This window comes from Martes martes, assembly GCF_963455335.1.
Source record: "Martes martes genome assembly, chromosome: 2".
Classification (NCBI taxonomy): Eukaryota; Metazoa; Chordata; class Mammalia; order Carnivora; family Mustelidae; genus Martes; species Martes martes.
In genome coordinates, this window is record NC_137889.1 from 33,737,338 (window position 1) to 33,752,502 (window position 15,165).

The following is a 15,165-nucleotide window of genomic DNA, read 5'->3' on the forward strand; positions in this document are numbered from 1 at the left end:
ATTAGCATAAGCTCAGGCGTGATCAAAGAGGCTCCTGATTAACAAAAGACACTCCCATCTCTCAGGAAATACCGAGGGTTTGAGAAGCTTTGGGTCAGGAACCAGGAACAAGGGCAGGTGTATTTTTGTGTTATACCACACAGGCATCATTTATGTACAACTGACAACATCAGTACAATTCTCTGAAGTAAAAACTATTTTTTATCCTCCATTTCACAGATGAGAAAATGGAGACTTTGGTAAATTAAGTGATGTGCCCCAAGTCACGTGATCCATAAGCTAGAGAACCAGGATACGAAATCAGCTGCAGAGTCCATGCCCTTAGTCACTGAACTGAAAGTGCAGGAGGCGGCCTGTCATCTGGGGGAATTTGAGTAGATATCGCTTCAAGGGTGAGTCCAATTTTAATAGACACAGAGATCATGACCACTTGCTGTGGGAGGTACCTAACATGTGGTAAAATCCAGTCACCAAAGGGAAGCCCTTACAGGCCCAAATATTTATCTAGGTAGTTTCTCACAAAAAAAAAAATTTTTTTAAGATTTCATTTATATGAGATGGAATGAGAGAGAGAGAGAGAGAGAGTGTGTGTGTGTGTGTGTGTGTATGTGTATACAAGCATGGGGAGAGGGAAAAAGCAGGATCCCCACTGAGCAGGGAGCCTCAGGTGGGGCTTGATCCCAGGACCCTGAAATCATGACCTGAGCCAAAGGCAGACACTTAACCTACTGAGCCACCCAGGCACCCCAGCTTTTCACAGTTCTTATTCATTCCTTCTGGTTGAGGCAGGAGGGTTTCTCCGTCATGAATACCCTGTGTGAATGTTCCAACAGGACAGGCAGCTCAACACTGTCCCCAGAGGAAGGTACAGGACAGAGAAGAGGACAGAGAGCCCAGGGGACTGCCCAGCACAGCCATCCTGGGAGGGAGTTGTGGGTTGGGGAGTGGGGGGAGGTCACAGGTTCTATGCCTCCATAGTGTCTGTCTATATAAGCTAATGGAGCCCTGGAGAAATGTCATATTTGCATTACCAACCCAATTATGGGCCATTATCTCCTCTACTGTTGTCCTGGGTCTTTGTTAGGATTCTGCTTCTGAAAGGTAACAAGGCACAGAGGGAGTTAGAAAACCTAAGAATTCCTGGGGCACCTGGGTGGCGTTAAGCGTGGGTTAAGCGTCTGCCTTCAGCTTGGGTCATGATCCCAGGGTCCTGGGATGGAGCCCCACTTTGGGCTCCCTGCTCAGTGGGGAGTCTGCTTCTCCCTCTTCCGCTGCCCCTCCCCTCGCTTGTGCTCTCTCTCACTCACTCTTTACCTCAAATAAATAAATAAAATCTTAAAAAAAAAAAAAAAAAAAGATGGGACGCCTGGTGACTCAGTTGCTAGGCATCTGCCTTCGGCTCAGGTCGTGATCCTAGGGTCCTGGGATAGAACCCCACATCGGGTTCCCTGCTCAGCGGGAAGACTGCTTCTCCCTCACCCACTCCCCCTGCTTCTGTTCCCTCTCTTGCTGTGTCTCTCTCTGTCAAATAAATTAAATCTTAAAAAAAAAAAAAAAAGAAAAGAAAGGAAAAAGAAAAAGAAAAGAAAAGAAAACCTAGAATTCAAAGGTGAACATCCAGGATGGGGCCCCCAGACAGCTGCCGGGAGAGAGTAGCACGTGGGGCTGGGACATGCTAGCTCCTGCCGGTTCGTCTTTAATCACTCCTTCATTCCTTCTAGCTGAGCAGCGAGGATCCTTTGGAAAGTTTCTGGCACCCTTGATCCTGCTAGACTAGGGGAGGGAGTCCTGGTTCTACTACCAGCTATGGTTTGTGAGTGGACATCTATAGAGGTTCTGCCCAGAAGGGCCAAGGAATCAAAATGAGAAAACCTCAAGGAGAAGTAAACTTTGGGGGGCGTTGCTGAGAGCCCATCTACAAATCACAGAGCATCGTGGTTAAAAATTTGGACTCTGGAGCGCAGAGTGCCTGGGTTCAAATCCTGGCTTTATTACTATCTAGCTTGAACCTTAGACTACTGAGGGGCATCTTCACGCCTCCATTCCCTGTCGGCTAAAACAGTCATCCTCAACCTGTTGGAAGGACTCAATGAGTGAATTCTTGTAAAAGGTGGTCGACAAATGGCTGGCACATAAAAACCACTCAGTGGCTGTTAGCTCTCCTGTGCATGTCCTCCTGCGGTAGCTCTGGTCTGCTCCAGGCTCGGAGAGAGGGGGCACTGACCTTTACCCCCGCCTTCCACTCTCAGCTGCTCCTAATGGAGAGGCTAGTCTACCAATGGGGTAAGAAGCCCCAGCTCCTCCTTGAGAAAGAGGACTGGATCAGCATTGCAGCTGGGGGCAGAGAGAGGTTGGCTAAGCAGCTAGAACCTAGCAAAGGCAAACTTCTTTTGAGAGAGGCAGAGCGGACGTGAGCCCCCAGATACTTAAGGAAATAATGATGGTTTAGTAGAGTCAGCTGGGTTACTCTTCTGCCCTATATGGGACTAAACTTTTCGTAAGCCCCCTCTCTCTTGCTTCAATAGGACCAATTAAGCCTCTTCTCTATTATCATGGCACCTTATCCCTACACGATTAAAGAGCTTATCACACGATCAGGGAGTATTTAATTGGCCAAACTCCCAAGCCAGATTTCTTGAGATTGGGACTAAGTATGAGTTCTCCTTCTGAGGCAAACAAACTTCCAAAAAAAAAAAAAAGGACGTTCCTGTAGGCCACTCATCTTTCCCACCCTGAGCCTCTGAGGACAGATAAGCCAGGGAGCTTCCTGTAGGAAAAGCTTTGAGTGGCTCAGAGAAAAGAGCTCTTGAAAAGCAAATGAAAGGTAAATCCCCCTGGCTCTTCACTGTTCATGACTCAGTTTCCTCATCCACACTCATAAAATGGGAAAGTAACTCCCGCTGCATTCACTTCTCTGGGTGGGTAGAGAAGCCAAACGTGATGACATACAGGACAGGACAGCATTTTATTCTTTTTTTTTTTTATGATTTTTATTTATTTATTTGACAGAGAGAGAGAGAGAGAGGGCGCACGCGCAGCACAAGCAGGGGGCGGGGAAGAGGGAGAAGAAGTAGGCTCCCCACTGAGCAGGGAGCCCTTGCAGAGCCCAACAAGGGGCTCAATCCCAAGACCCTGAGACCATGACCCAAGCCGAAGGCAGACGCTTAACCAACTGAGCCCCCCAGGGACACCAGGACAATGTTTCCAGCCAGCACCTCCTTCCTACCCGTGGGGAAGTTTTGCCTCGTTAAATGCCCTTTGGCCTCTGTACAGCTCAGAGTGCGTGTCCCAGGGCAATTCCTTTCCAGACTTTCGAGTGTCTTCATTTAGCAAAAAGAATTGACAAAAAAAGCTGTGTGACCTAGGCCAGAGGCCTCTCTTCCTCCTCTCTGAGAAGTTTCCCTTGTCCAGGAGCAGAAGAATTGAATGGCAGACCCTGCCTGTGGCCGTGCCTCCATCTCGACCCTTCCAAAGGAATGCAGTCTCAGCCTGCCTGCCGCCTTGGAGCGCTCCTGCTGGGGAGTCCATTCCCCTTCTCTCTTACTCTATTTGCAATCACTATTTATTTATCTTTGGAAGTTGCAGGAACCAGAGCCTGCAGCCTGGAGAGACTGGTGGAGCCAGAGAGGGAAAGTGAAGAAGCCAGTGTCTGGGCCCAGTGTCTGCCTCTGACAGGGAGAGAAGGCGCTTCCCTGCAAAGGGAGGTGGGAGATTGGACCAAAAGGCCATGGTCCTGGAAAAGGTGCCACACACACTGGCAGGGCCAAGACTACAGAAAGGAGGTGGCAGTTAGTGATCTTCTTTGGCGATACAGTGAACCATGAGGAATAGGAGTTCTGCGCAGGGATCCTCCAACCCAGGCAGCCTGTCCCTCAGCAGCGAAGGGTCTATTAAGGTCAGAAAAGGCAGAGTTTGTGGGGAAACTGAGGAAGCAGACATACTAGGTCACACTTCTTTTTCCCTCTGTCCCCAGCCCCATTCCCAGCTTGCATCACAGTCCATCTAGGATCCTCGGGCAACTTTCATTCCCACGCCCCTTTGCCAAGATCAGATACTTCCCAAAGCCACCATCCCTCTGCTTCTGGAAACTGAGTGCCCCCTATCTTCCACTCACTCCTCTAACTACCACAACTGACATTCATAAATTAGGCACACAGAGCCCCATGTTGACCCCAGAGATTAGATACTCCAAGACATTAGAGGCTGTATCCAAAGTCAAATAGGGCCATCTAGAATGCAGCCCTCCTGACTCACAGGCAGTGCTCTTTCCATACCCTGGCCCAGATCCCTGCTTTTCTTCCCATTTCCCTCATTCCCACTGCTTCCTAAACACACACACACACACACACACACACACACACAGGGATATGAAAAAGGTAGGAGGCCAGATCTAGCCTGTTGCCTTGGCCTTTGACCCCTCCGTGGCCGAGGGACATGCACCCCCCGCTGGGCGAGGTCACTGGCAGCAGATGAGGGTCTGCGCCTTCCTAAGTCTCTGGGTTGTATCCTGCAGTGGCTGGAGCAGGGCTGTGGGAGGGAGAGCAAGCTTACAGAGGGGCCCATCAGGTCAGGGGCCAAGGGAAGCCGAGTGTCAGCAACGCCTGGGCGGTGAACAAAGGTCAATCCCAACCCCAGACGGGGAGCACCAGCCATCTCTGACCAAACCCGCAGGTCAATGAAGGACCCAGAACATGGGGGTGCAGGCTGAATGAGCAAGAGCGAGGGAGAGTTTTGTGGAAAGTGGTAGTGGTTGGCTTTGAGGGCTGAGATGGGTTGTGGAGAGGAAGAGTCCCGGCCCGAGGAAGGGGGGGCGGCGCGGGAGGGAGAAGGAGTCTAGGCTCAGGGCGAGTTCGGGGACGCGCGGGGCCTTAAGCCTCCGGGCCGGCTCTCGCTCGGAGGAGGGCAGCTGCCTGGCTGCGTAGCGGAAGGCGCTAGGGCCTTGCGGACGGGCGAGCTGGCGAGGGGAGGGCGCCCTCTCGGGAGGGCGGGCGGGGGCTGGCGGCGGCGGGAGCGGCGCCGAGCCGAGCTGCCTCCATCCATGGCACGGAGCGGCGGCGGCGGTGGCGGCAGCAGCAGGAGCCCGGCGCGATCCACCAGGTTCCAGGTCAGCGCGGAGCGAGCGGGCGACGCGGAGGGACCCGGCCTCGGGCGGCCCGGGAGCACAGCACAGAGACTCGGGCCGCGCCGCCGGGGGCCGCCCGCGCCGCGCTGACAGCCGCGCCCGCGTCCTCGCCGCCGGGGCGCTCGCCGGACATGCCCCCGGGGCGCGGCGGCGGGGACCCCGGGGCTTGCCTCCGCCCAGGGCCCCCCGCCCCGCCCTCGGAAGCCCCGGGCCCCCGCTGAGCACGCCTCCCGCAAGCCCAGGTCCCTCTGGCCGGCGCACAGACGGGCCCTAGAGCTGTGGGTCCCCGCGGGGCAATGGGCTGATGGGCGCCGCGGGACGCAGGATGCGGGGGGCGCCAGCGCGCCTGCTGTTGCCGCTGCTGCCGTGGCTACTGCTCCTGGCGCCTGAGACCCGGGGTGCGCCCGGCTGCCCCGTCCCCATTCGCAGCTGCAAATGCTCGGGGGAGCGGCCCAAGGGGCTGAGCGGCGGCGCCCCCAACCCGGCGCGCAGGAGAGTGGTGTGCGGCGGCGGGGACCTCCCGGAGCCTCCCGAGCCCAGCCTTCTGCCTAACGGCACCGTCACCCTGTGAGTACCCCCACTTGGCCTGCGGGCCCGAGCCCCGACGAGGGGGCGAACGGAGACAGGACGGGAGGGGCGGAGGACGGGGACCGGGACGTTGCTGCCACTTCAGAGACTCGGGGACAGGCCGGAGTCCAGGCGCCGAGAAGGGAGGCTGGATAAGTGCGGGGAGCGTTAGGTCTTCAGGGGTGTGGAGGGAGGAGGGGGCTTCGGGGACCGGCTGCGCCCGAGAGAGAGGCACCGCGGGCGCCCACTCACCTGCACAGGTGAAGGGAATGCGCGCCGGCGGGACGCCCACGCCCCTTGACTTTCCAGCCTGCGCTAGTGTTGCAGACTTCGGGGACCTGAGTGGGTGGGCTGGGGGAAGGCTCAGGAAAGATCGACGCCCGCGGCCTCAAAGGTGGCTGCGGTCGTTACCTCCGCCGACGCGTCCTTGGCTGGACTGGAGGAGTCTCCCGGGTTCACCCCGCGGGCTTGGCTCCTCCCGGGGCGGAGGAGGGCACCCCATCCGCCCCCACCCCCACCCCGAGCCTGCCAGCCCCACTTCCAGCCGGTCTCCATAAGGCGGGTGCGGGCTGGGGTTGTCGGAAAATCTTTGGGATTGCGGCGCTTCTGGCCTGAATGAGACCCCGGCGTCACGGTTCGACACGAGCCCCTCTCCCTCCGCGCGCGTCTGTGAAGTGAGCTGTAAGCCTGGTCCCGCAACCCGCCCTCTTCTTTGCCTCCTCTGGGTATAACACCAGCTTTGGCTGTTAATCGATTGACTTCTTCGCTCCCAAGAAACCCGGCTGAGGGGGAGGCAGCTGCCTCCCGGCCTCCTTCCGTCATCCCGTTTCCTTTCTCAGCCAGGGCCCTTACTGAGCCCTCACTCGGCTGCCTGCGAGCGCGGCCCCGTGGCGCCGCACCCCGACCCCACCCCAAGCCTCCCCGATGGAGGACTGAAGCCCCCGCCACCGCAGGAGACTCCGAGACCCCAGCCCGACGCGGCGATTTCCTGCTCTGACCACGTGCTCCCAGCTCCACGCACGCCGCGGAGTGGAGGGTCTGGCCCGAGCGGCCCGTGCCTTTCCTGTCCCGGACCCAACCTGCGAGCGCTTCCCCTTTCCTGTCTTCCTGACCCCGGTGGCAAGCGTTTCCCCACCGCCCCTTGCCCAGACTTGGGGCTGGCTCACAGTCTATTCTGATTGTGTCCAGAACAATACAGTCATGCCTCTGGTTGGGTGAGTTCAGAGGCTGCCGGCTTCCTGACAGGACACGACTGGTCAGCCTCTGACGTTGGCGGCCTGGCCTGCATGTTCCCCAGCTGGGGTGTGTGTGTGTGTGTGTGTGTGCGCGCGCGCGCGCGCGCGCAGGCACGCTGAGTGTATGTGTGTGCATTAGGGGGGGTGGAGGCAATGTGTCTGCTCTCTCCCACGTCCCAGCAGCAGCTCTGGGATATGGCGGTGGCCTGGGAAGGCAGCTAGGGCTGCTCAATCCTGGTCTCTTTGATTGTCCACTGGTGTTGAAGGGTCCAGACAGGCCCGTGCATTCCCCAGCCCACTCAGATCTGGAGGAGAAATATGCTTGCTGTGTGGAATGGTTGGGCCTGTGTCTCTGTGAGCCCCTGCTGGGACATGATAACTCGGTTCAAGAGAGGGGTGTGTGTGTATGTGTGTGTGTGTGCGCGTGTGTCTACTCGACCTTGTGGTTGTACTCACACACATATGTGGAACACCATCTCTCTGTGTGTCTGCTTGTTGGGATTAAGGAATCCACACATACTGAAGGCAGAAAAGAGGGGGAAAACATTAAAAGGTGGTTTTGCAGTACATCTTAGAATGATTTGGTAACTAATGCTTTCCAGCCATAGCTAATTCTCATCGACGCCACTCCAAGGAGTGAGCAGAGCCAACGCTTGGTGAGAATATACTGTGACAGGGTGTCAGCAAACACGAATGCTAGATCACCTTCCCAACCCAAACTGCTCCCAGAGGAAGGGCCCCTTCTTTGTCCCAGGCCACTCACCTAGCTGGCTTAAGATACCTTCCAAAGGAACAGCCAACAGCCCCCTCCCCCCATGCCCCTGCAGCCTAGCTGGGCATTCCCACGATAAGCAACGTTAAGGAGGGCCCTAGAAGCTTCGCAGAGCCCGCTGGCCCCTCAGCCTGGAGTATGGCTGAATCCCAGCCACAGACATATTTCTTAGGCTCCCTCCAGGTGCCACCTAAACCTGACCCTGATGGCTGGGCAGGGGTTCTCTCCCCAGGGCTCAGCCCCTCCAGCGTACCCATCCCTACCCAGCATGTCTCTTGAGGGAAGAGGGAAGAGAAGTGCTGGGAAGGGACTTCAGCCTGGCAGCAAAACAGGAGGCCAGGAGCTTGAGAACCTTCTCCACACCACCCCAAACTCCTCCTCCTTACTCTCTGTGTTTCTACACGGATTTCCCCTGCCATCTTTTTGTCTGTCACCTGGTAGAAACAACAGGACTTTCACAGATCAATTTTCGCACCCCTGGCTTTATCTCCTTCCTCCTGCCCCTTTTTCCTCCGGAATGGGCCACCCAGTCCCAGTCCCCTTCACACCCCACCCTGCTCACTTGGGTCCTCAGGGGACCTAGGACTCCACCTTGGAAAGCCTGGTAGGCGCCAGTGCTGGGACTCTTCAGGCCAAGAAAGTGCTAGAAAAGGTGCCTGTCTGCAAGGAGCCTCCTGCCTCTGCTCAGAGGAAGCTTCCAGGCAGTTCTGGGGCAATTCCGTGGCTAGTCCCGTTTACTGCACTGAAAACCCTTCCACCCTGTTATCCTAACTTCTGCCTTCTGTTTTTGTAGACTTTGTGCCCCCTCTCCCCACCCTTTGCTTTTTCCCCTTCTAATGGATTTTCATTCGCAGTTTTCCAGGAAAGCAGAACTCTTGGCTCCCTTCCTGATCCATCTGTCCCACCCCTCAGCTTGGTCTGCAGGGTGGCTGTGGACACCAATGCTCCTGTCCAGAGCAGGGGACTTTCTGACTCTCCCCCAAGGGGAAAGGTCTCATGGGAGATGGTGAATTTCGGGGAGAGCCTGGGTATGAGAGGGAGATGAAGACCCCTGTGAACCCCCCACCCACCCCTGGACAGCAGCTGATGGGGCTCCCCTTCTGCTTCTCTGCTCTGAGAGTGAGAGGAAGAGGGAGGGGGATAATAAGGAATTCTAGGAAAGGACTGATAGATAACAGGTAACTCCAAAAGGAAATCTCCTACAAGGACCTTCTGGGACATCCGAGCAATCCCTCAGAGGATCCCAGCCAGGGTCGTAAATTCCTAGACCAGCTGCACTGAAAAGGCCCTCAAAGATCAGCAAATCCAGCCCCTGCCTCTGGGTCTTAGGGCTGAGCAAACTGAGGCCAGGAGGGGAGGGCCTGGTGTCCTGACCCTAGATGACGCCTGGAGCAGCTGGTTGGGTTCTCTTACACTCCTCTTGGGTGAGGGACTTGCTGTTCACCTGGCTGGACTTGGGACCCAAGGGACACAAAGCCACTTTTTAAAAAACCCAGTTCCTTCCCAGCAGAACCGAGGCCCTTTTGACCTGGGAACATTCTCAGGCTGGGTGGGGAAAAGGCAGGCAAGGTACAGGTCGTTCCGGATTCTCCCAGAACCCACAAACCCTTGTCCACCTCGCCTCCCCTTTCTGGGGCAGGTGCTGCCCACCACACCAGCAGCCCACACAGGGGAGAAGGGGCGTTTGCCATTCAGATGCAGCTAGTGGTGGCCAGATCCTTTCGCTGGGGTTTGAGGGTCTCTAGAGACAGCATGGGGCGAAGGCGAGGCCCTTTCACAGCCCTTGTGCTTGCTCCAGCCTCAAGAAACTGGTTCTTGTACACAGATCTCCCTCTGGACTGGTTCCTCCCCTCAGTGCCCCTCACCCCAGCTGCCAGGATCCAGTTAGGGGAGATGGGGGCAAAGTGTGCCAACTGCCTTGCACACAGCCTGAGGGGAGTAGAAAGATGCTGGCTGGAGGGGCGGGTCCTTGCCAGCTTCCCCACCCCCTTCTCTTCCACCCTCTTTCCCCCATATGGTTCTCATAAGGTCTGGGCTCAGAGACAGCAGCCAGAGGAAGTGGCTGTGTACAGAGAGCTTTTGTGCGGGAGAGGAGGGGGAGGGGGAGAGAGCAGAGCGAAAGAAGGAAAGAAAAGAGGGAAGAGGCTGGGGACGGAAGGTGGGAGGCAGCTGGGAGACTCCAGCACACCACCTTACCCTCCTGAGGCAGGGGCTCAGCTGCAGCACGCCCAGTGGGGACTCCTCACCCCGCCTGCCTGAACGAGGAGCCCAGAAAAAATCCAGGTTCCCCTCGGACTTCGCGACTATGTGCAGGAGAAGCTGGCAGCAGCCAGCTTCCCGGAGCTCATGGGGACCCTTTGGGCTCCCTCATGTGCAGGATGTCAGGGTCCGTGGTCCCATCTCAGGGGAAGCACTGGGCAGAGACCGGAGTCCTGTGGGGTTTACTGGTTGAGTCCTCATTGCGCCAAAGAGACTGGAGAGGCCACCACACTGAACTCCAAAGACAACCCCTATAATTCAGCATCCCAGTGGTTCCAGGACCCAAAATGGGTAATTTGGCCTGAATTATTCAGAACATGTGCATGAACCCAACCACTTCTGATCCCCAAGGAGGTCCCTTCCCACCGACTCCCACCAACTATCCCATGGATTACCTTCCTTGGTAGGGGGAGGGGGTGGTGGGTAATCCCTAGCCCTGGGGGGGGGGGAAGTCTGAGAATTTCCCCCAAAGGCAGAGGCAAACCGGTGTAATTTGAACCTGACCATAAATTGACCCTTAAATTGGGGGTCATGTTTTTAAAGGGAGAGAGTTTCCAAGCTTATGCCACGGGAGAAATCGTTGGGATGAGAATGCTTTCCTGAAGAAGCTCCAGCCACCTCGGAGCTGATCCATGACCGTCCATTCGGCGGGCTCTCCTCACCAGACCCCAGAGAGGGGAGATGAGTTCCCCAGTGCCACACAGCCTGGACCAGTACTCCTCACTCCTTTGTGACCCTGAGATAGAGATCCCTGCCCCCACACCCCACCAGGACAGTAGGGGAGAAGAGGAGAGGGAAATGGCACTGGGCTGAGGAACTAGAAGGAAAGTCCGGTAACTCGGAAGGGGCGGCTTGGAGGGGCTGTTTATTTTCATTCCCCCAGCCCAGCGCTCTGTTCTATTTAGAGCTCAGACACTGACAGGACAAAGCTGCCTCCTCCCCTTCCTCCCTCCTCTGGCGGGCCCCCATCCTTCCCAAACTCCAGAACATTCCTTTGCTTTTAGGACTGGGTAATGGGGGTGGGGGAGCAGAGAAACTGTGGAGTGTAGCTAACTCGGGCAACCTCCCAGGACCCAGCTTCCTAGCCCTGGGAGTGGGGAGGGAAGATGGGATAGGGGAACAGAGGGGTGTGCAAGATGGATGGGAGCAGGTGAGGGGCAGGGGAACCAATCTGTCACCGAGGAGCAGGGAACGGGCGGAGAGAGGACTGAGGAAGGAGTTCCAGCCTGAACTTGAGGGGCCAGACATCTCCCAGCTGGAAAGGGAAGGGAAAGTCTGAGAGCCCACCCCCCCCCAACCCACCCACCTAGGGCTCTCTGCCTGCTGTGTGGTGAGGCAGAAACTTTAGACTTCAGGCTCCAGTCGACCTGGTATCCAGGATGGGAAAAGCCATCAAATATAGGGAGTGGGAGTCTTCAGTCCAGACCCTTCTTTTACTGAGAAGAAACCTCCAGAGAGGGACTGACCTGCCCAAGATCACACATCAACTAGCCAGACCCCACGGCTCTTGGTCCTGGGTCAGCCTCTTCCCATGATGACCTCATCCCTGGGGACAGAGCAGGGGAGATAGTGATCTACTTCCTCCATATGGACACATGAGCCAGGGAAAAGGGGCAGATAACCTAATAAACACTTGTGTATTTAGGGGACCGCTGACAAAATGTCGGCACAGAGTATTCAGAATCAGAGGGACCCAGGGCAGGTGGTCTCTAAAGATCGTCCTGGTGTTTCTCTCCCTCTCTTGCACCACGCACGACTTCAGGACCACACCCCCCAGGGGGCAGGGGAAGTTTCAGGAGGGCTGTACTGTGGAGGCAAGCTGTCAGGACTGAGCTCTGCCAAGACTGACCAGGCAGGGGGTGGGGTGGGGGTGGGGGGTGGGCAGAGCAGGGGGGACAGAGTAGGGGCCGGGGAGTGGAGGGAGGAGGAAACTGCTCTATGACTTGAGAAAGCCAGGGTTCAGCATGAGCCCTGTCCTGGACCACCTCCACCTTGCCTGGAGCTCTGTGCCTCCAGATACTGGTCCCTGGTCCCTTTGTTCCGCTGCACCAGTGCCAGGAGGTGAGGGAGCTGGTGTCTGACCTCAGGGGCCATACAGTCTCATCGTGGAGACTGGATACAGGCTCATAAAGCAGGACAGGATCAGGGCCTCAGGGCTCCCAAGGGAGAATTCTGTGGTAGAAAGATTAAAGGACTAATTTATACTTGAGTGTAAAAGACTAATAACAGGGCACCTGGGTGGCTCCGTTAAGCATCTACTTTTCTCTCTGCCCTTCTCCCCTGCTCGTGATATCTCTCTCTCTCTCTCTCAAAAACAAAAACAAAAAACCTGATAACAAATTGATCCTTTCAGGTTTATTTGGATTTGAAAAGAAATCCACTTTCTTCACCCAAAATTGTGGCTCCGCCTGGCCTGAGATTTTAGGCAATGTTTGGAGAAGCACTTAGGGCGAATTGGGAGTAACTTCCCAACTTCCTTGAATCCAGTGGACACATATACACACAAACATTCCATCCGGTCTGACACATGTCCCTCCACCTTCCATGAATGGAGGATTGTAGACCCCACGTCTCACTGATGTCTGTAGTACCATTGTGTTGCACAGGGCCGAGCACACAATAGGCGTTAGTGCAGACTTGAAGATTGAATGAGTACCTAGGCATGAATTATCACAGCAGACTTGATCCCATGCACTCAAGCTAGTGTGCTGGGGCCCCAGATCTCCAGCAAGGCACACCAACCACACACCACCAATACCCCGAGCCCCTCTTCTCAGGCTGCAGACTCCCTCAGATTAGTCCTCCCCATCTCAGCCCAGATTTCTTGGTTCTGCCTCCTCACAACCAAGCTGGGGTGCCCTTGTAGAGAGCGTAGGTTAGAAAAAAGAAGACAAGAAGGCTCCATGCATAGGAGCCATTCCAAGACTATTTTCTTTCCTGACCTTAACCTCAGGCCCTGCCTGGACAGTTCAGCTTCAAGGCTGAGGTCAGAGGCCATATCCAGACACAACCCCCATAGCATGGGGAAGGAAGGTCCTACCTGGGTCTCCATCAATACAGGTATTCAGGGCTGCGCGGACAGGCTTCCAACCAAGGGAAGGGATGATGAGGAAGTTCGGGAGCACTGTGTGTCCTCTCCACCAGTTAAGTCCCCTGGGGACTGGAAAGGAAGGGAAGCCACAGGAGGGCAGCCTTTAGCCCGAGGCTGTGCGTCAGGGCGGGGTCTGTGGTAGAGGCAGTTTCCTTTTTGGAGACCCTTACTGTCATATCAAGCACACAGGGATGCACCCACCTCCTTCATGAAGTGAAACAGGTCTTGCTCATTGACATAGTTGGACATTTGGTTGTTATTTACTTAAGTGTTCATCGCAGTTATACAGCATTCATATTTCATAAGCACTGATGATTTTTGTAGGTTTCAGACATGTTTGTGGGCCCTGGAAATGCTCAGAGGCCTTGGGCATTACGCCTGTAGGAAGGGCTAGGAGTCCACTTTCACGGGCTGGTTCAGAATGGCTGTGGGCCTGAGACCCCCTCACTCATGGTCTCCCTAAGACACCGCTAAGGTGCCAGCAACAGATGTTAGAGACAGGTCCTCCTGAGCCCACAGGGCACTGGCGATGCCCTGAACTCCAGGCTCAGATTCCCTGCAGAAGCTGCATCCCCAAGTGTCCAGGCATGAGGTCCTTGGATCTGTGTGTGTTACAGCAGAATGTGTGTGTTGGGGGCGGAGGTGGGGCGTGACACTCAGGAGTCTTCCAGCACTCGAGAGAACAGTTTGGTTCGGGCATGCGTTGGCCCCATGTCCCACGGAGTAGTGCCCACATGATCCGTGCAGGGTCATCTCTGATGTGGGGCTGGGATCTGGTGAGTTCCTGTGGCTGCCCAGAGGCCACAGGGCCTCTCTGTAGACGCCAGCCACTCGCTCCCTTGGCCTCCAGCCTCATTAGTGGTCACTCCGCTTGCTTGCTTCTCTTCCCTAAAATAGGACCCTAGCTGGGAGAGAGTTCTGGAATGGACTCAGTGTGCCCCCTCTCCTTGGCCAGATTTCAGACTCAAGGGTTAGAGAACAGGGGACTCCAGGGAACTGCCCCCCTCCCTGTGAAAATCTGATGATGTTGGAATGGTAGGCAGGGAGGGAGGGAAGAAAGCTGGAGAAGCCGGGCTGGGGGAGCCAGAGGTCTGAGAGGCTGGCGTGGTTGGGAAGGAAATCCACCTGGCAGGCTCCCTGTGCTGTTGCAGGGCGAGGGGTTGGTGCCGACTGAGGAAGCAGCTGTCCGGTAGGGGTGGCAAGGCAGTTCGGAGGGGGCCAAGCTGGCACTATGTCTGCGAAGCTGGACAGGACCATGAGGCCAAGGCTCCCTCCTTCCCGCCCCATGGTTGAGGCCACCCTGCCAGCTTCTGTCCCATGTGACAGTCTAGCATGGTGGGAACATTTTTCTTCCCATTGGACAAGGCCCTGTGTGTGTTCTCCTGTACTCCCAGTAACTGCCAGCTTCCTACCTACCCCAAACAACGCCAGACCCAAGCACTTCCTGCCCCAAATCATTGCCCTCCCCACCCCGGGACCCACAAGGGGCAGCTCCCAGAGCTGAACCGGGGGAACCCATTGGCACAATTGAAGCCATTCTCTGAACAGTCTGGGTCTCAAGCAAAAATTTCCTCAGCCCCATCTACATTGTAAAGGCCAAAAGATCCAATTCTGGGTTTTGGAAGGCTGGGAGCATAGAGATATCTGCCTGAAGTTTGTCCAGGAGTTGGAAATGTGGAAGAAGGGGGGCTACTGGAGAAGGATGAACGGATATTTGCCTGGTGTCCCTGCTTTTGCAAGTGGCTTAGAGAGAGTTGGGGATCGAGGACTTTTTCTCTGCCACAGAGAAGTATCTCCTTTCCAGACTTGCTGGGCTGGGGTTTGCACAGGGTTAGTCAAGCTAGAAACGTGGGCTGCAGCTGACGCCTTACTCATCCCCAGCACAAAAGTGGCTACCTTGGTGGGGGAGAGGGGGTGCTGCCAGAGGGGGATAGGACACCAAGAGATGAGTTGTTCCTTGTTCTGGGCAAAAGGCTAATCTTCACCTGCCATCAGGAGCTGGGCCCCAACCCTGTGCTCTGCGTGTGCGCGCTCGCTCTCTCTCTCTCACTCTCACACACACACACACACACACACACACACCCTACCCTGATTGCCTCCTATCCCACAAGCAACCCAG

At 56.1% G+C, this 15,165-nt stretch overlaps 1 protein-coding gene across 1 annotated transcript in view; it reads left to right on the forward strand.

Annotated features, from left to right (window-relative positions):
- Positions 1-5,021: 5,021 nt before the first annotated feature.
- Positions 5,022-15,165, forward strand: part of ADGRA2 (adhesion G protein-coupled receptor A2) — a 33,159-nt gene continuing 23,015 nt past the window's right edge. The window contains exon 1 of the mRNA XM_080796470.1: positions 5,022-5,689. Within this exon, the coding sequence (XP_080652596.1) occupies positions 5,427-5,689 (263 nt within the window). The 5' untranslated portion in view covers positions 5,022-5,426. The remainder of the gene's footprint in view (positions 5,690-15,165) is intronic.